This window comes from Ziziphus jujuba, chromosome 1, assembly GCF_031755915.1.
Source record: "Ziziphus jujuba cultivar Dongzao chromosome 1, ASM3175591v1".
Classification (NCBI taxonomy): domain Eukaryota; kingdom Viridiplantae; phylum Streptophyta; class Magnoliopsida; order Rosales; family Rhamnaceae; genus Ziziphus; species Ziziphus jujuba.
The window spans coordinates 38,205,713-38,226,839 of record NC_083379.1 but is presented as its reverse complement, the minus strand read 5'-3'; the positions used below and the strand labels follow the sequence as shown (position 1 = coordinate 38,226,839).

Here is a 21,127-nt window from a genome sequence, read left to right as displayed (position 1 = left end):
ATTAAGTTGTAGAAATTAAACTTGTCGTCAACACTCATACAAAAGATGAAATACATCGTCTATCAACAATTTGTTGGACCAACTAGTGCTACAAAAATGCAAATGAAGGAAAAACCACATTCAACACTGTTTTCAAACCCTTTAAATTTGCATTATAGTGAGAACCTCATGTTTACATATCAGCTCCTACAGAAGATGAAATGGAAGATACACAGGGGAACCAATATCTACATTTACCATCTCTGTGGCCATCATCAATCATTGCAAGACCTTCCTGCAATAGTTTGACAGGGTTTTATGAGCCCAAAGGATCTACTACATACATAAATAAAAAGAGGAAAAGAAAAAAGGATGCCTAAATAACAGTATAGACCGGCGATAGCACAAACTTACCTCTAGCAAAGTGTCAAGAGCATCAGTTGCACGGCCAGAAGTCCAAGAGAGCCGTCTTTCTACCTCATTAACAGTCACAAAGCCTTGAGCCTACAACAACAAAAATGAATTAAAGTTGTATTAATCAATTTTGGTTGAAATACCGACATGCATTCTGATTTCTGATTAACTATGCAAGTAAATATTATAAGCCAGTTGTAAATTAACAGTCTCTACCCAACAGCATAAGATTACAACAGGTCACATTCTCCAGTTTGGCCTCTCCTAATTATGTAATCCAAAAAAGTTAATTTGTGTGCCCAAACTGAAAAGTTTTGCACCTACTAAGCACAACTAGTTTGCAAGAGGTGACTTGCATTAGTGTCACTGTAGAACAAGAGGAAGGTAAAAGAAAAAACCCATACCTCCATATGAGAGTCAAGAATAAAAACACCTAGCGAATATGATTTTGGGGCAGGGAAAAATCCAACAAAATACTAGCTCGAAAAAATACATGACCCATGACAATAATTATTTTGCCATCCATAACTTGATCTGAATCTCCAAGAGTGCAGAGATATTCATAACGCAAATGAAACATATAAAATAGAAGTTTTGTTTGAAAGAAAAGATTCCAGGTGAATAAGTTAGAACATGAAATAAGGATAGTAACCTGGGCTAGCTCTAAAATTTCATTATGATCTTTGTTCAACTCCGTTGGAACAGAACGAACAAGCTTTTTCTTTCCAACTGAAATAACCTCAAAGCCACTACCCAAAACCTGGAATGAAGGGAATAGATGTCAGCACATAATCACATGGTAAAAACGCTTACAACTCCAGTAAATAATCTAAAATGTTTGAGGCAACAGCACATCATACAATAAACAATTTCATAAATCCTTTTAGCAGGCACTCAAATATTGCAAAAATTTCGATCACAACCAAAAGAGAAGAAAAAGAAGAAGAAAAAAATAATAAAAAAAAGCTTGTGCTTGCGATCATTAATTGCACAAATAGTCTTAGGCACCACAATACCTTTAGCTTACTTATAGCACGCAGACAGTCATCCTCTGAAACAGCTCCACGATCATTCTTCCGCCTTTGACGAACCATATTACAGAGCTCCTGTAGGTTGATCAAACCTCCATTGTGAGGTCGTGTTGCCAAGCAAATCTCAACAATTTGCACCCCTGTCTAACCAAGAACCTCTAGTTCAGTGTATATATAAAGCATATTGTACAAGTAAAACAGCAGAAGCTGTCTGAATATACATCTTAACTTTATGGCTTAGCATTTATAACAATTAATGAATTCAGATCTTCAAAAGCTTAATCGCAAATTGGACATCTAAGGAAACATATAACAACAGTATTCTACAAAATATTCTGAATTTGCAGTTTAGCAGAGGCATGGAAAATATTCTGTCAAACAACAGAGTCTAAAAGAAGCTAGAAATTCTAGAAAGAAACATAAAGAGGGTACTAATTCAGGCCAAAAAAATAAAAAACTCATAATTACAAAATTTCACTTCCCTGCACATTCCCACTCTCATATGCAACAAGATAAAGAAGATGATACCAACCAAGTTCATAGTAGAAGTCACCAATCCCCAATAGCTCAGCCCAGAAACCCTTATTTGACGCCAAAGGGTCAACTCCAACTTTAGTACACATCTCATGGAATTGTGATCTGAATGCAGGATTCTTGCGAATATCGTTCTGCACCGATCACCAATACAGATTGAATTTCAATCAGTAAAATCCATAATCTGCTAATTACATAGCTGATATCATTATAAATTCAGAACCCCATGACAGTCCAACTCACCACAAACAATTTTAACCCAATTCAACATTAATAAGTAAACGTATCCAAACAAACAGTGATAAAGATTCAATTCCTAGCTATCCAAATTTGCAGCATTGACATTTTCTTAGTTTTGTATCTATAAGGTTTCCATTCATATTTGTATTCTGCACTGCAATCCAATTGTGGGTCGTTGCAAATTTACAAAATTAACAAACATGTAACTAAATTTGAGAACTTCTAGTAGCTTGAGGAACAAACTTAAAAAAGAAAAAAGAAAAACCTTGTGCTTGCGAGCAAACTCTTCCAATTGAGAGCGGAACGTGGTAAGCTGTTCCTTCATAAGATCGGTTCTGATCCTGGCTACATTCTCACCCAGCAACCGATATTGATCCTACAATTAACAAAAACACAACTTTTTTTAATCATTTCATCAACTTTATTATAGATATTTGGCTTTCGAAACAAGAAGAAAAAAAAAAAAATCGATTATCAAATCAGAAAGGGAATCGAAGACACAGAGTGATGAAGAAACAAACCCTAGCAGCAGCGGCGTTCTGTAAGCCACCAATTCCTGGTCTCCTCCTCATTATTGCTTTTTTGAATCGAAAGTTGTGTTTGATTTTCTTCTATTTCATCTTCATCTCCATAAAGGTTTTCATTTTCCCCACACTTTGAATTATTCAATCATCCTAACTTCTTCGTACTTATTTAAATAAGTTTCGCTTTACCAATTTGCTTTTCTGTTTTCACTTTGCGCTGACAAATGAGAATGAAGTTTCCACTTTCCACAGGGTCTCCCTCCTTATTTCTCTATAAGCACCGTAGGAAACCCTAAATACACACCTATTTTACATTGAATTACCAAAAAGTGTATCAGCCTTTTTTTTAAGTCTCAAACGTTTTCCATTTTATTTTCAATATTTTTCCTTTTCTTTTATTAATTATTTTAATCATTAAAATCATCTGCTGGCCTATAAACTATCCGCACTAGAAGAATTCATGTCGAAAACAGTAATAATAAGGGTTAAATGCCCCTTTATACTATGGCAAACTTGTACATTAGGCCACCTAGTTTTTAAAGTAACCCCTTAAATTGACAATTTATCCCTCTCTACAATTTCACGCATCACCTTTGCTTCCCAAGTCACTAAAACTATAAAGGCTTCTAAAAAAATAACATAAAATAAAATATCTGCGTCAGATTGATTGGAACTTATAACAGATAAAATTGAACAAAATATAATAACACAAAAATTCAAATACCATGCTCATAAACGAATCCATCGAAGCTAAAGCATTAAGCCAAAGAACCATTGGGCCCTCCTCCGTTGGCTTCCTCTCTGAATCAATGAAATAATAGAAGAGATTACTCCCAAGGTTTTCATCAATTGTCACATACCTTCAAACACAACAACCCATTACAGAAAAACCACCAAGATCACTTTTTGCTAACATAAAACCAAAAAAGATAATATATATATATATATATAAATTTGAAACAAATACAAATGGGCATTAATAATTACCTGCTTACCCAGAGTAATTATTTAAAGAAAAAGTGCCATGGAAATCAGGAAGAGTTATCTCATGTGTTGTGATTTTTTATATCATTGTGAGTGTGATCTTGATATATTATCAGTGTTAAAAAAAAAATATATTTATAAAGGTATGTTTTAATCATTTAAGTATTTTACATATATATGTTTACGTTTTAATTAACTTTATCTTCATCATCAGTGTAAAACCCATGTATTTAGTTTCTTATATTTTCTATGCCTAATCCTCTATTCTGTTGAACTTACAGGTTTTAAATATCATAATTAATGGAAGAAGGTAAAAAGCAAAATCTACAATGTCAAAGAAATACAAACTATTGTCATATTATACTTATTGAAGATAGAAATAAAAATCTCAAACATATTTGTAGTTGTCTAAATAATATTACCTATCTTGTTTGTTATATTATAAAAAATATGAACTTTCAGTTTAAATCTTAAACTAATCTTAAAATACTAGAACTAAATAGTAATAAACCAAATCCTAAATTAGTCATTTTAAGTGGAACAACTACTCTAATAAAAAAATTTAACCAAAATGAATTTCATATCATAAAAGAAATATTAATTTACTAGCGATAAGTTTATAAAGAACCAAATTTCCGCATAAAAGAAAGAAATAAGATTTTAGAACAAATAAGACAAGTTTGTCTAAAATATGAAAAACTTTTAGAACATTATAAGTATGTTTTTAGTATAGATGAATGATATGAAAAAGAAAAAATTTCTACGAAAATTAATTCTCTATAAGAAAATTTAGAAACTGAAAGTGAAACCTCATCAAGTTTTATTTGGAGAAGAAATTTTAGATGAAGAGCAAATGCTTTATAATATGGAATTCAAAGAAGACATTTTTAAGTCTGAATAAGAGCTAATCCTCATACTTCAACTAGGAAAAAAAATAATAATTAAAAAAATGAAACAATAACTTTAAAAGATGTTGTGGAAAAACTCTTTCTATAATAGAAAAAAAAAATTAATTGTTTAGAAAAAGAAAGATTAGAAATAAAAGAAAATGATGTTTATAAAATTCCAAAATTGAATATACTTTCAGTAAAAAATATTTGAACACTTTAATAGAAATAAATAAGCTAAATACATCCAAAAAGAATAGCTGAAATACCTTTATTAGACAAATATATTACATGGGATTAATCCAAATAAAAATCATTAATCTTTTTAGACTAGAATTAGATACTCCAGATTCAAGAGAATAGAGGACTAGGCATAGGAAATATAGATTCAACAGAATAGAGAACTAGGCATAGGAAATATAAGCTTTATAAAAAAAACCTAAGTTTATGTGTTTTCAAATTAATGATGAAGATTAAGTTAAATAAGTATGCCTTTACCCAAAAAAAAAAATGTTAAACAAGTATGCTAGAAATCTTAAAACATATATATGGAAAATACTTAGATAACTAATACATATCTTTATAAGATAAAAATTTTCTTATATTGATAATATATCAAGATTACACTCATAATAATATTAAAAATCTCAATACATGAGATAATTTATAAGGCACAAGGATTTTAAGGTTTTCATCTCAATGTTCTTAAAAAAGAGAAAGATGTTACAAAGGGAAGAAATAGATTCCAAGGAAATGAGATTATATGAATGAAGCAGTTAGAGAGAATCCAATAAATCATATCAAACACAGTTAAAAAACATACACCATATATGGATTACCATAAAGAGCTCATATCCAAAAGAGCATGCAACTTGCCGACGTCGTTTCATACCCACTCTATAAGGCATGGTCAGATGTCGTTTTACCTCTAGATCTTGCTTCTGTCGTTTTTCTTTAAAGCCACTATCGTTTTGGTTAGTTAAGATCAGCTAGGGTGACACGTGAGAGGCATGTTTGGTAGCACCGTTTATAATCCGTTTGTTAAATTGTCGAGAAAGCCTCACGTGGAACAAATTCTCAATTGGAGGCTCAATGTGATACTTTTAAAACTAAAGGGCCCAATGTGCAAGTTTGCCCAAGTATAGGGTATTAAAAGGCATTTAACCCTAATAATAATAATAATAATGAGTATCATTGGCTTTCATGGAAGGTCGAATAGGAGGATTTTACTGTTCACTATCTGAGGCATTCAATAATCCAATTTACTTTGTAAAGGCAAATGTTTCAACAGTCACCAAACCGCCATTTTCTTATCAATACTTCAACAGCCATGAACTATTACAGCAACAACAATTTCCGTATTCAAATTACATTACAAAACAATTAATTTTCCACAAAATTACACAAATCAGTACTTTGTCAAGCTAAATTCTGAATAAAATTTGTATACTTTCAAAGTAGTTCTAACTCGAGACTCTTTAGTGTCACCTGCAATAAAAAAGTATATAAAAAAAAAAAAAAATCTTAAAAAGTAAACTATAACTTTTTCTTCGTCAGTTACTAGCCAATTCTTTCTGGTTGAAAAACCAATCACTACCTATGCTGATATCCCAGTAGCTTCCTTAGGAATCAAAAACAGAAAAGCTACTGGAATAAAAGTGCACAAGACTTGAATGATAATGCCCATAAGCAAGTTATCGAAGGAACCCGACGATATGCTCAAAACTGAAGCCAAACTGGCACCCACAAATGATCCTATTGTGGATCCTAAGTTGTTTATTGACATAAAAAGGGCAAATAATGTCCCTTCAATTCCAGGTGGGCATAGTTGTCCAGATAAAATCAGGAATGGCATAAACCTGCAAATCATGGAAAAAAAATATATCCACAACGGTAAGATAAAATTGTGTGTTGAAACTTCTTAGCAAAAGAAAGGTATTTAACCAACTTCCTTACATCCTTTGAGGGTTTTATACTGGATGCATTTATGCATGCATGCAGGGTGTAGATGGATGATAGAAACAGATACCAAAACAGATGAGATGATCACATTCATGAAAAAGATTATAAAAGAAGACTGCAACAAGAAAGATTAGCACATACTTGAACTGATTGATTGCATCACTAAGAGCTGATCCAAACAGCACCATTGTCTTATCTGATATACCAAGGGGAACATTCATTCGAGACACTAGAACAACATCTAGAAGACTCAATAGAGACAAACCCATATGAGCCCACCTGCATCAATCAAGATGAAAGCATTATCAGAAAAATCATAACAAAGGGAATATATTGAGGCTACGTATAGATCTAAACAGCACTTACAAGAGGATTTTGCGCAACTTCATCGTCTTTAAGTACTTATTATAAGTAAATGTTCCAAACATGAGGCCTAACCATCCAACAACACGTGCAGTCCCCAAGAAAGATGCTTCCAATTTCAAGTACTCAGTCTGATAATAGAACATGGATGTTGAGAGGTTTGGAACTGTAATATGTGCTAAAAAAAACCAAGCCATTGGTCTGACCTTCCCAAAGGCAAAAATAAAAATAGCAGAAAATTAAAATGATAAACAATAAAATAAGAAAAAATAAGTATACAGTATTTATTGGTTGACTCACATAAAGTTTGTATTAATTACCTGAAAATGAGTGGTTGCCTAAAAGTGCGGCACAAATTATAAGTGGCTGCTTTCAGAGAGTGGAACCACCAAGAATATGTCACTGAGTCAACTTTTTCAGGACTCTGGTGTTTAGTAGGAACAACTAGTTTCTTCTTACTGTTCTTTTGGCTCTTCTTTCTCCTTGAAGTACTATGTTTGGATTTTTTCTCAAAGAAACTATCTTTATCTAGAATACCATTCGTATTATCAGTACTATTTTTTCCATTCAGACCATGGGAACTTTCTGAATCAGAAAACTCAGGCAAAACTTTACTAGCTACAGAATTCTCCTCAACCAGGAAACAAGATAACAACTGTATGGATGGTAGTACAGAAAAAAGAAGAAATATTGTCTCTATATCTAAGTTGGTTAATGCATATCCTCCTGACAAACTTCCAAATATGCCACCCAAAGCCATTGCCAACCAAGATACTGACTGGAGGTCTCCGGCAAATGAGGCCCTGATAATCAATGATTGATGTAAAATCTGAACTCATACTGTTTAATAGATTATAAAAACCAATAAAATTCTACATAATTAATCACAGAGACAATTATTAACTAGCAGCAAATATAGGAATTAGAAACAACGAGAATCATGCTTAGTCCCCTAATAAGGAAACTGAAAGTTAAACATTTGATTAGGTTGTATGAAGCTGTTCTTTCATAAATTGACAGACTAAACTTGCAGACTACTAGATATATAATTCATTAACAAAAAATAAATACTCATCCCGTGCACATACCGCTCAAATCTTACTGCTTCAGCAATCATTGCATCAATAACTACATCTGCTGTGGCTGAGCCCAAGTTTTGCACTGTTAAGAGGGTCATGAGGTGCCAACTGGAACTCCTCATGTTTGCATTTAGGCCTAGCATGAGCCATGGTACAAGAGAGAGCACAGTCGCAATCAGTAAGTAAGGGATCCTTTTTCTTCCTTTGATTGGAATACAATCCGATACAATTCTGCATATGCAATATGGAATCAGACACCAACAAATTTGAATTGAAATAATAATTAAAAAAAGAAGGCATGCTCTGTACACAGCTTCAATGTTGGAACATGAACTAAGGCAGCAGATTACATTTACAATGTCCAATTAGATTGCTTAACTTTCCTTTACCATTTATGATTTTTTTTTTCTTGTATACAAATATGAGCTAAATAAAAGCAGGATAGTTCCAGATCAATCAAATCATTCATATAATTTCTTATAGAATTTGAAAGAATCCTATCTCTAGGACTATACAACCGTATTGGAAACAACATAGTGCAGGTTATTATCTTGCATATGATTATCTCCATCACATCGCCATACTTCTTTAAGATTTTATTTCACAAATCAAATGCGCTTTAATTGCCAACAGAAGACAAGTTCATCCTATAAACATTGTGATGCAACTCCAACAGCATTATAAAGGTTCAATATGTAAGTATACTTGTGGTTTAAGTGTAAATTGCAGCAACTCAGAAATATTGAGAAAACTTTTCAGAAGTTTAACACATCCACCCGATGTAAAAACGGTGTACATTCTACGTGTATTTGTTCATGCATTGTGCATGTATACTCATGTGAACAAGTAGAAGAAAGATTCATACCCGTATAGCGGTTTAATGCTCCACGGAAAGAATGCTATTGAAAACACAAATTGGGAAGCTGAGGGTGACAACTTAAGCCTATCTTTTAGCTGGTAAGAAACTGCTGTCCATACAAAGGACCTGAAACCCTACATCCACATTTATTATAAAAATAAATAGATATATAGAACCCAAAAGGAACTTGTAGTTAAATACGAAATATCATAAAGTCTTTCAAATTTCACAAAATCAGAAGTAGCAACAATAGTAAATGATTTTAATAATAAATAGGACCCTATCTATATCACATCCTTTCAAAATTGCCCAAAATGTTGCATATAATGTGAAAATGTTCCATAAAATTGTCAGGCACAATAATTAACAAACTGAAACAAACAAAATTGAATAATTAGTCTAGAAAGTATAAGTTCGTTAAAAAAATTACAATTATCGTTTGTTACATAAAGCGATAAAAAAGAAAAAAAATGTTATAATCCAAAATCAACAATGTTCAAACTCTTCTTTTTAATATAAGAGCCGGAGTTCAAAACCAATAGCCATAAATTCATATCTCAACCAAAATTCAAAAAAAAAAAAAAAAAAAAAAAAAAAAAGGGAAAAACAATCAATCAATCAACCCGACGTAATTCAAAAACTGAAATAACTAACACATTAATCACATACGCCAACACCAGATTGCAACACGACCCAACAAGTCGAATTCCCCCAAAAAAAAAAAAAAAGAAAAAAAGAAAAAGAAAAAATAAAGAACAAATTTTGAAAATGAAAAAGCAGAAAACTTTAATTATGAAGACAGAGAGAAAGAAAGGAACCTGGGTGAAGTAAATCAAGCAAATAAGCCAAATAAAAGAAGCCCCAAATGCAACTCTTAATTGTTTCATCCATAATATCATCCTTCTTTCTTCTTCTTCTTTCAGGCTTTTTCAGCTTTCTCTCTCTATCCAAACAATTTGCTTTGAAAATATTTTTCTTTTTTTTTTCTTTTTTTTTTCTTTGGTTTCTGTTTCCGTTGGAAGGTTTTCAATTCTCATGCCCTCCTCATTTTACACGACTCTTTTAACGGCTTTTTTTGGGCGCTAAATTGTTGGACTCTTCCGCCCCCATACGACTCTCAAAACTTCGCCCCAGTCAACGCCTCAACATGATATTTTTGCTGTGGGCTTTTTCGTCATTTACGTGGCGGTTCAAATGGCTCCTGGACACGTCCAGTGGTCCACCCAAATCTCGCCAAGTGGACGTCGGGAACCACTTCATGAGCTGCCCCGCTGGGCTTCTCCTACGTCATGTCGTAATTTACTCCTGCCTTTTCAATGTCGTCTATCGCGTTTTCCTTTTAATTTACATTATTATATAATTATATTTGCAATCAATGCTCACTTTGTTCTATTAAGTCGAAAGTAATTACTGGAAACAGAGTTCATTGGCATTTGACCCCAAATAAAAAAAAAAAAAAAAAACATTACAATACAAAGAATGTTTCTTCAAAAAATAAATAAATAAATAAAATACAAAGAATGTGATAACAATATTTAACCAAAAAAAATAAGGACAGGAACTGAGAAACTATATATGTTCCATCCGTTTACAAAATGATGAAAGAGAATTTATATTAAAAAAATGTTATCACTTCAATAAAAATGTCCATCCAATCCCCAATCTGTCACACGACCAATAAAAAAGGTTGAGATGTGCAACAAATCAGTTATTTGGTTTAGCTTCATGAGAAACTCGTTAGACATATCAATGAAGTCTAGATCTTTGAGGTTGCTTAGGCATTCGATCCCTAATGGCACTACCTCCAACAATTTACAGTCTCTAAACATTAGTTTATATATATATATATATATGTTGAGTGGATACAGGGTAGATGATATAATTATTAGTGATTGCTATAATTGAAAAAGAATACAAGTTAGAAAATTGGTAAGGTATAACCGCTATAACCCTCAAAATCCAAGATTGCAAGCTACGTTAAACACCCCCAAAACTAGGCCCTGATGTCCCACTCGCCACTCTTTTCTCTGCATGATGTCCCACCCACAAACGATCAAATTCAAAGCCAAAGCAAGACTACCATCCCTACGATCATCATCATCATCATCAAATCATCAACATGAAAGCTCCTTCTCATCTTCAAATCAAGCTTCAACAGCAAAAACTACAACAACAAGAACAACAACAACCAACCGCCAGCCTTCCTTTGCCTCCAAGCTTAAGCCTGGCTTAATCTTCTCCTACCAACAACACTTTGGTGATCAAATTCAAAGCCAAAGCCAAAGCAAGAGTACCATCCCTGCCTCTGCCTCTTCATGTTTTAATTCGAGTTCTAAGCGTTGGGGTGGCCTGAAACTCGGCTGCCTTCACCTCTGGTTCATGGCCACCCATGCTGACTTGTCTTCTTCAGTTCACTCCCCCTCCGATGCTACTATTGTATGTAATTTCTTTTGCTTAATTATTTTGCATGAAATTGTTAAGGTGATAAGCATTAAGTTGTGTTATATGCATAGAGATTGCTTTGATGTGAAAGACTCTAATCGTGAACACCAAATGTTTAAGATGAAAATCATTTGCCATTTAATATATATATATATATATATACATTTATTCTATCGTTAGGATGTCCTGATAGATCAATCATGCAGATTCAAACATATTACGTATGTATTTCAAGTAGCCGTCTCTTTTTAGAATGATGTATATGAATCCGCATAATAATTTCATCGGGATGTCCTGATAGTATAATTGTTATATATATATATATATGAATATATCATTTTGATAACTAGCAAAAATGCAAGCAAAACAGAACAAATTTATGCCCTTTTTTGTTTAAATTATATATTTGATTTCAGAATTATTTTATTTTATTAATTAGAAATAGTAACAAAATCATATAGGAGATTGATGGATCATATTGTTCCTTAATTACCTAATTCTTTATTTTTTTACTTTATTTTTTTTTTCTGTATTATTATTATTATTATTATTATTATTATTTTCCTTTGTTACTACAGAGAAAGAAAAAGCTTAGTGGGCAGCGGAAGAAAGAAGAGCTTGAAAAAGAGGTATGGTGCTTTACGTGTATAGTTTACGTTCAATTAGTACTTGTTTGGGAAACTGAAGCAATGGTGGAAAATTAAGAGCCTAGAGAATTGGACTAGGTGAGGGTGAGGGGGTGCTTCTTGGTCTATCTGTTTTTCCTAGCAACTTAAGGTTTCTCCAATTGATATTAACACAAACGTGGCTCCAAAATAATTAATAATCAATAATTGAAAATTTGAGACATACTATGGGCAACAAAAGTTGGAAGCTTTTTTACTCCTCTATTTTTTTCAACATCAAGGACTAGATCCCCATTATATGTACTTATCATTAATGGTTTCTGCCTTCATTGATTAATTTAGATATCACTCTTCTTCCATCCTATACATGTGACTTCTAGATTCCCGTGTTTGTTTTAAATGAGTAATGCTATTTATACTAAATTTATTTGTCAAATTTTTATTTACTTTGTGATTTGGAAGATTTCAGGTTTGTTTGGTTTACAAGTTGAAAAAAGTCCTTTTTACATAATTTAAAACATATATTAAGTTAAAAATAATGTTTTTAAAAACAAAAATCTAGTTCTTTTAACTCATTGCCATACAAGCTCTTAGCTGTTGAAAAGTAATTGTGACCCACATATTAACAAATAGAAAAGTTGCTACAATAAGTTAATGATTTTTGTCGAAATGAATTTATGGCTTTTCTTTGTTCCGCTAGAAAAGACAATATATGCTTGATTCCAAAACATGTTCTTTATCTTAAAGAGAATATTTCACCGTGATTATTTAATAACGGAATACAACAAGTCTCTTTTTAAGGAATAAAAACCCTTGATAATGAGTCCCATTGTATACAATACTTCAAACTAATCAGTGTCTGTACTTTGTCACAGAGGTCAGAACAATCACAATGAGATTGAGAAGTGACAACAGTACCTTTTTATTCCATGATTCTTCATACTTAAGCACTCGAAAATATTCTGTAGTATGCAAACTAGAAACAAAAATGTTCTTTTCTAACTAATAATTGATTAAGAAATTTCGTTTTATGGTACCAAAAGTTTATGGTGTTTGGTAAATTAATAGGAAAGAATATGAAAAATGCATGAAAACAAAAATTAGGATCATGATCATGTTGATTGGCATGTTTCCCTGTACCTATACATTTTTAGGTTTCTCTGCTTCAGAAAATGCTGAGTCAAGAAAAAGTTCATCTAGTTTTGGAGCATGTCCAAAATCGACACATAAAAGGGTCTGCTCTCAGCATCCCAAACTTCCTTCCTCCCAAGGTATTACTATCCTTAATCTTCCCTTAGCATGAAAATGGAAGTGTTTTTTGAAAGCAACTGATAAGATTACTGTAAAACAATGGCACTAGGAAGTCTTAGATAATCTTTATTTTCATTGCTAGATTTTGATTTGTATGGAGTACAAGTTTATTTATACAGAAGTTCCTTTCAAATGCGTATTGGTATAGACTTAGAAAATTGGTAGAAACCAGTAAATAAACGAAGTTTTTGTTATGCAGGTGAAGGAGCTCCTAGCAGAGTTGGCTATGGTTGAAGGTGAAATAACTCGACTTGAAAACCAAATCAGTCAACTTCAACTTGGATTGAAACAAGAACAGGAAGCAAATAAGGAATCAAAATATAGACAATGGCCACATGGGACTCCATACAATCCAGTTAGCCGTTCATCACATTTTACATTTCCTAGCCCCATGAACAATGCTGTTCATGAAAGGATGGCCTTTGAAACCAAGGCATTGCATTTTATAAGCAAAGCTATAAAAGGTGATTATAATCTTAGTGATTTTAGTTTAGATGAGAAAAAGGGAATTCTGCAACGATCCGATGATCAGAAAGAAAATTATTTCAATGAAGATAAATTTCAAGATAAGGTCCCAAGAAAAAGTGGAACATTGTTGAAGCCAGCCTCACCTTTAAGAGATCCAAGAAATCCATCACCCAAGGCATGTCAAGTTTTTTCCATTTTCCTTTTCGTTTCCATTCTCAGCAATGAAATTAAACTTTGTTAATTTTGATTTTTAATGGTATTCTTTCAGCCACGAGAACGTAATTTGGGAACTCCGATGGACCTCCTACCAAAAACTATACCTGTTCAAGTTAATCCAGAAGAGAACTTCCAAAATTTGCATCCCAACAAGCTCTCAGAGGAAATTATGAAATGTTTGAACTTCATATATATCAGGATGCTAAGAACAACAAGAGCAATGGAACTAGAGAAGTCTGGCCCCGTTTCTAGATCTGCATACTCTTCTGCAAGCTCAAGAAGCTTCAGGGCTGAGACCCCCATAAACTCAAAGTCTATGTTACAAAAAGAATCGAGGCAACAAGACCCGTATGGTATTTTCAATGTGGAAGAGTGCATTCCAAGGGACATTGGCCCTTATAAGAACTTGGTTATTTTCACATCAAGCTCTATGGATCCTAAATGCATCTCAAGCAACAGTTCTATTCCACTGCTGAGAAAGTTAAGGTAAGTCATAAACTCTGCAAATATGAAATTCCAGATATCATGTATAAGCATATCTTGAATCTCCTTCTCATAGATTTCTTTTCGATTTCAAAAATTCTATTTTTCAATTACAGGGCCTTGTTGAACAGTCTCCAGACAACGGATTTAAAATCCTTGACAAACCAACAGAAACTAGCATTCTGGATCAACATGTACAATGCTTGTATCATGCATGTATAATCATGAGAAAGAAAACCCATATCCTTTCCTTTTTACAACTTCCTTTATAAGAAAAATTGAAGTGCACAACCTTCTCTTAAACATTCTCATGTTTTACTGGCATCATTTTCTTTCAGGGATTTCTCCAATATGGAGTTCCTGCAAACCCAGAAAAATTACTCACCCTGATGAACAGAGTATGTATACATATAGAAAACATAAACACAGAAATATTACATATGTATATATAGTCAGTAATTAAGCATCAATTGGGTGTCTCATTCAGCTTCTATTCTCGTATTGGATTAGGCAACTCTCAACATAGGAGGCAACATCATAAACGCTCAAGCCATAGAACATTATGTTCTTAGAAAACCAGCATCTTCCAACATGAAAGAGGTAAATCAGATTCACCTTAATGTTTCATAAAGTGCAGGATCCAATTCATACCATCTTTATATGTTTGATATGATAATTTTATTTTTTTATTTTTTGGGTGGGGGTGACAGGCTTATAGGAAAGGCGAAAAAGATGATAAAGAATCCATTGTTCGTGAACTTTTTGGGCTAGAATTAATGGACACAAATGTCACATTTGCTTTATGTTGTGGAACTCGTTCTTCTCCCGCAGTAAGAAATCTCAAAAACCCATTTCCGTTCTTCTTCTTCCGAAGCCATTTTCTCTATTAAAAATAAAAAATAAAAAAAAAAATAAAAAGGCTCCAAAAGGAAAAAAGGCTAAGTCTTTCAATTTATAGGTGAGAATATACACAGCCGATGGAGTAGTAGCGGAATTAGAGAGATCGAAACTAGAGTACCTGCAAGCTTCGATTGTGGTGACAGGCACAAGAAGGATTGCAATCCCAGAACTTGTGCTGCGACACATGCTTGATTTTGCAGTAGATAGAGAGACATTGGTAGAGTGGGTTTGCCACCAATTGCCCACATCTGGGTCGCTCAGAAAATCCATGGTGGACTGCTTCAGGGGACATAGCGGGGGAAAAATGTCGAGCACCATTATTGACAAAATTCCTTACGATTTTGAGTTCCAGTATCTATTGGCGGTCTAAACATGAGGGACTATAAAATACACTCAAATTTGAAAGGGCTTTTGAAGGATTCTTTTGTTGGGCCAAATCCATATGTACGGCTTGTCCATATTGGCTGTTACCCATAGGAAGGGTTGTTTTGTTTTCCCTTCCTTAGAATTTTCTTTTTTTTTTTTTTTTTTTTTGGCTAAAAGAAAATATGATATTTTATTTCATGAACTAAATACAGATTTTTATTTCATGAACTAAATACAGATTTTATTTCATGAACTAAATACAGATTTTTATTTCATGAACTAAATACAGATTTTATTTCATGAACTAAATACAGATTTTTTTGGGGCTAAGTTTTAGGACAGTTACTTGTTCATTCTACTGTAGATATGTTTTGAATACTATTTTTTTTATAAATTTGAATTTAGATGAATTATCATAAAATAAAAATATATAACCTTAATTTTTAATTAATTTTACATGAAGGTTAAATGTTAAATCTAAGAATAATGTTTAAGATTCCAACTACAATAACAAATGAATAACCTTCTTAAATGCATAAATAATAATTTTTTAAAGTCTTTTAGGATTCATCAAATATATAAATTAATAATTAATTAAATTTATAAAGATAATAACATATCTTTATATATAAACACTTACATACATATTAAAGAAATTTTACTTAACAACTTTTATCTTTTTCAGTTTAGCTTGTTTTGAAATTATACATATAAAGTTTTTTATTTATTTTTTCTTTGTGCCTCGAACGAATCTAATCTCACTTTTAATTTTTTATATTGCATACATCACAATGTAGCATATTCTATAACAAATAATTATTTAAATTTACTATAGTTTGAACAATTTTTCTTTGAAGAAATACTTAAAGAATCTACAATACAGTACCATTTTGGCATTGGAATTCCAAATTATAGCATAGGAGTACTTCTTTTTCCACTCCACCAGCAAGTGGCAAATTTCACCAATGCTATGCTTGCTGTCAAATTTGACACCAAATTCACAATTTTGCAATTGACAAATTTTAATAGTGGATACTATATACTAAAGTTTGTGGGATTGACACTGTTTATTATTGACACTGTTTATTAATGTGATTTTTAATTTTAACTAATTTTTAATTAATAAAAAAAATTGAGTAGGATTCATCACCATTTAATATTTAAATTATTACAATTTTATTTTTTAATTGGTAAAATTTGGTTTTAATAATATTTATAATATGATAATACTATTTTTAAGCATGTACCATTAGATAATTAATTTTAAAATTTAGCATTAATATTGATATTTTTTATTGTAGAGTTACCAAAATTTAAAAATTGTAATAGTAAAATAATATTTATTATTGGAGATGCTATTAATAAAGCACAATTATGATATGGATCATTATAATCATCGATAGTTGTATTTTTTACTCCTTGAATACATACAATATTATTATTATTATTATTATTATTTGTTTTTTTTGGATTTTGTGGATGTACATCGATATTAACTTTTATCTATGTACATATTAAATTTTAAAATTCTATAAGCACATATTGATTTTTTACTACATTTTTTTTTCATTTATAAGATATATCTCTCTCTTTTTTTTTTTTTAATTTATAGTTATAAATAAATTGGTAAAACAAAAAATACATATATAATTAGTAAAGGTATTTCCAAGAAAAATATAAAATTCTTGCATAATTAATAAAATATTTATTTATCAATAAATTAATATATTATCCGTTTATCGATAAATTAAGAACTTCTTTAAATTTATCATTATAGCACCATTTAATTTATTATTTTTTCAATATTGTATTTTTATTATAAAAAATATCAGTACAAACCTCTTACATTTAGCTTTTGCTTCAATATAACACCATTTTTTAGAACTCTTACTCATAGAATTAGAATTTGAATAATTTATCCTTTCTTTGACCCTTTTATTTATTTATTTATTTATTTTGTGTGTGTTTTCACTTCTATAGTTTTTTTTTTCTTTTTATTTCTAAGAACTTTGAAAAAAAAAAAATACACATTCACAAGCAAATATATATACGTACTTCTTCTAAAGTTGCTATTTTTAAAAATTATTGGTAATAAAATCCACATTTCCTAATTTATCACAAAAAAAAAAAATGTTATATATAATAACCATGAGTGGTTCAAAGACAAAATTCAAGAGTTAAGTTTAATACAATAAAAACTATTTCTTTTTTTCTGAAAGAAAAAAAAATCCAATGTATATATAATTATATATATTTGCAATACCTTGATTAAATATATATATATATATATGATTATATATTATAAATATATATAATTATATATACGCATATAAATTAATTATATAATTATATATATTTGAAACTATAATGTGCTAGTTTTTAACATTCCCCTTTTATATATATATATATATATATATATATAATTATACTTGCAATACCTTGATTAAAATCCAATACTAATGTTAAAATGAAATGGTTTTACAACAGGATTTTGTGTCTTTGTTAATTATACAATGATTCCCCTTCCCAATCCATCTTTTAAACTCTTTTTCATTTCCTTGTTATATCTCTCATAACCAAAATTTTTGAAACTTCACAGTAAATGCATGAATAATTTCTTTCACTCTGCAAAATACAATAGCAATCATTAGATGACAAAGTGAAGTAACAGAGAGGAGAAATTAGACTAGTAAAGAAAGCCATGTTCATTCCATTTCTGTAAAATATTCTTCCATAGAACAGAAGACTGGGATTCGTACCAACTAACTTTGATTGTGCTTCGCACAGATTGAATTTCAGCATTTCAGTAACCCAGTAAAACCAACTGTATGACAAATCCTAGATCTCTTTTTCACTTCATCTCTCTAGTAACACATGCATTATTGTGACTGTGATATACACATAAAGCCTAGAGATTTTACATGCAGTATGTTGGCACACTGGAAGGTCGATAGACGAAAGCTCTGACGGTGTGAGAATAACCTGATGGACGCTTATAACTGAACTTTACCCCTGAGCTGCCTTCACCAAGATGGGTGCAGTGGTCATGAAAGCTGCTGATGGGTCGTGCCAGGCATGCATCCCAGCGATCACTCTCAGGCATGGTCTCTGCCACAGTGTATACTCCCTTAGCATTTGTGAATGCCTGGTAATTTAGAACTTCCCCAGATTTTGTAATGCAAAGAACAGCTACTTCAGCACCTGCATTTCAACAAGTTAAGACCAAATACCCATCACATACATTGTAACTCCAACAAGCTTAAAGTATCTCGTTTTAATTGTTTGTTTATGTCATGAAAACCTGTTTAAAGACTGATAGACACAAGCGGCAAGCAGCTGTTTTTAATGGAGCTGTTAACCAGGTTTTTTGAGGCTTATAAGAAGAATTAGATTTTTGAACAACTACAGATCTAAACATCCATTTCAGATTTAACCAATTTTCTCCATATCTTGGTCTTTTCTGTTGATCATCCATGGTTTAGCAAGCGAAATGACATCAACACAGATGAGTGAAAGTGTCCTTGTGCCAAACATGGTCATATTTCTGTAAGATTTCAACTTTAAATCATCTGAGAGGTGTTCCTGTGTATCTTGCGATATAAAATTAAAGAAATTAAGCTCAGAAACAGAGAGGAATATCGAACTTGTAAACAATGACTTTGTAAGATCAATGAATGAATAAAAACCTGGAACCTCTGGTGGCCATCTTTCTAAACTTTAGCTTAAGTAAGTGAAACATTACGCAACTGAGATATAAATGATACAATCTATGACATCCTGATTTTTATACGGCCTCCATGCCAATGTATATATATATTCACAAAATACTAAAATCTACATAACTGGTGTGTTTCTTTCTCAACAAAGGTAATTAGTGTTCCATTTGACAATAAAACAATAATAGATCCAGAAAAGATAAACTACAATGCGCTTTAGCATTGCTCCCTCATATAATTACAGAATGAAAGAAGCACATTTTAATAATTAAGGTTACAACTCTCTGATGGGGGGATTACGTGAAACATAAACTTATAACGAATGTAAGTTTCAAATATGTTTAATAAAACTGAATTCTTCAACTTGAAGAAGTGGTGATTCATTGAAGGATTGCAATGAAAAAGAAAAAGTCCTAATGCTCTATGTTTATATATAATTAGGGATACAACTAGAATTCATTGAAAAACAGTTCAGACATGACCACAATTAGGATACGAAACAATGCAAAACCATAAAAATGTGAGAAATTAAGTGGAAGAGAAATAAGGAAAACTATCATTCTGCCAAATCAAGTGCAGTTCTGTATTTCCAGTCACTCTGATCTAAATTCCCCGCATCAACCAGCCCATTCCAACATCAATAAGAATCAACTCGCTAAAACTAACAATTTTTAAACCTTATTCACAATAATACCATAACCAGCCCAAAATATCATAATCAGAGACAAAACCCACAATCAAAAATTCGTTGACAAAAAGGATCAAAATAACTAAGCCACGAAAAATTAGACGTAATTGACAAATACCCAACTCAGAATTTTCAACAAACAGCCACCAAAATGAGAAACGGCAAACGAATTAATTAGAGAGAGAGAGAGAAACGGGACCTTCAAGAATATGGTCTTCAGGTCCAATGGAGGAATCGCCGCAGACATCACAGATAACTCTGCCATGGATTTCACCAGTCCAAGCTCCAACACCAGAAAGAAAGATTGAGAAAAAGAGAAGACCCATCAGCAGCAGTTTCCTCTTCTGCTGAGCTTCCATGACTGCTGTTTCTTAAGGCTACCAAAGGTTCAGTGTCTTGAACAGGTTGAGAACAATACAAAGCTTTAATTTTTTCGACATAAAAATATTGCAGGTGTCATTTAAGTCTTCGTCTTTCTCGCACAATGTTCGGTGTTAACGCCACTTCCTTTCACCCTGTTTGGTTTATTTGTGTCGGTCGCGGGTAAAAATCCAAAAAAAACCTCTTTAATTGGCTTTCCCAACCAAACGAGTCCTTTTGTGCTTTTTCTTTTTTTTTTTTGGTGCATTTTTATTATAATTTCTTTTATCAAAAAGTAATAATAATAATAATAATCTTGAGATTGACCCGCCAAAATATTCATTGCTTTTCCATGTAAAAATACTATAATAAAATTAATTAATGGGGAAGAATGTGCAAATTAAAATCTCATGTCAATAATTTTATAACAGTGACTCTAGCGTTGTTGCTTTTGTAATAGTTTAATAACTTTTAAATTAACAAAAACATTAGCTTAGAAAACACCATATTTTTATTATATGGTTATCAATTTAAATATTAATGTTCTTTTTTTTAAATTTTTTTTTAATGAAATATGAATTTGGGAACATTTAGCAGCAAAGATTTTGCCTGATATGATCCATTTAATCCCATCGATGATGATGATGATGATGACGACAAGGATAATTTACTCTCTATTTTTTTTTTATTAAATA

The 21,127-nt window shown here is 31.7% G+C and overlaps 4 protein-coding genes across 5 annotated transcripts; 1 reads left to right on the top strand and 3 right to left on the bottom strand.

Annotated features, from left to right (window-relative positions):
* Positions 1 to 6: 6 nt before the first annotated feature.
* On the bottom strand, positions 7 to 2,997 carry LOC107405837 (vacuolar protein sorting-associated protein 22 homolog 1). The gene is made up of 7 exons (XM_016012931.4): positions 2,720 to 2,997; positions 2,464 to 2,574; positions 1,957 to 2,092; positions 1,410 to 1,564; positions 1,046 to 1,153; positions 394 to 483; positions 7 to 274 (listed from the first exon to the last, which is right to left on the bottom strand). The coding sequence occupies exons 1-7, from the start codon at positions 2,768 to 2,770 to the stop codon at positions 173 to 175; spliced, it is 753 nt and encodes a 250-aa protein (XP_015868417.2). The 5' UTR covers positions 2,771 to 2,997; the 3' UTR covers positions 7 to 172.
* A 2,878-nt stretch (positions 2,998 to 5,875) lies between these two features.
* Positions 5,876 to 9,890, bottom strand: LOC107405834 (probable folate-biopterin transporter 4). Its single transcript, XM_048467566.2, has 7 exons — positions 9,675 to 9,890; positions 8,863 to 8,990; positions 8,007 to 8,228; positions 7,239 to 7,721; positions 6,922 to 7,119; positions 6,697 to 6,834; positions 5,876 to 6,452 (listed from the first exon to the last, which is right to left on the bottom strand). The coding sequence occupies exons 1-7, from the start codon at positions 9,753 to 9,755 to the stop codon at positions 6,191 to 6,193; spliced, it is 1,512 nt and encodes a 503-aa protein (XP_048323523.2). The 5' UTR covers positions 9,756 to 9,890; the 3' UTR covers positions 5,876 to 6,190.
* A 972-nt stretch (positions 9,891 to 10,862) lies between these two features.
* On the top strand, positions 10,863 to 15,882 carry LOC107406223 (uncharacterized). 2 transcript variants are annotated; one of them, XM_025069376.3, is made up of 10 exons: positions 10,863 to 11,292; positions 11,877 to 11,927; positions 13,094 to 13,195; positions 13,435 to 13,878; positions 13,972 to 14,405; positions 14,519 to 14,618; positions 14,741 to 14,800; positions 14,913 to 15,002; positions 15,113 to 15,232; positions 15,361 to 15,882. In XM_025069376.3, exons 1-10 carry the CDS (start codon positions 10,888 to 10,890, stop codon positions 15,670 to 15,672), a joined length of 2,118 nt encoding a protein of 705 aa, XP_024925144.3. In that variant the 5' UTR covers positions 10,863 to 10,887; the 3' UTR covers positions 15,673 to 15,882. The 2 variants fall into 2 exon arrangements, with proteins under 2 accessions (XP_024925144.3, XP_015868812.4); XM_016013326.4 differs by having other exon boundaries at positions 10,864 to 11,292; positions 13,079 to 13,195; positions 15,361 to 15,880.
* A 2,473-nt stretch (positions 15,883 to 18,355) lies between these two features.
* LOC107405838 (uncharacterized) lies at positions 18,356 to 20,597 on the bottom strand. The gene is made up of 2 exons (XM_016012932.4): positions 20,272 to 20,597; positions 18,356 to 18,869 (listed from the first exon to the last, which is right to left on the bottom strand). The coding sequence occupies exons 1-2, from the start codon at positions 20,429 to 20,431 to the stop codon at positions 18,586 to 18,588; spliced, it is 444 nt and encodes a 147-aa protein (XP_015868418.2). The 5' UTR covers positions 20,432 to 20,597; the 3' UTR covers positions 18,356 to 18,585.
* Positions 20,598 to 21,127: the final 530 nt, after the last annotated feature.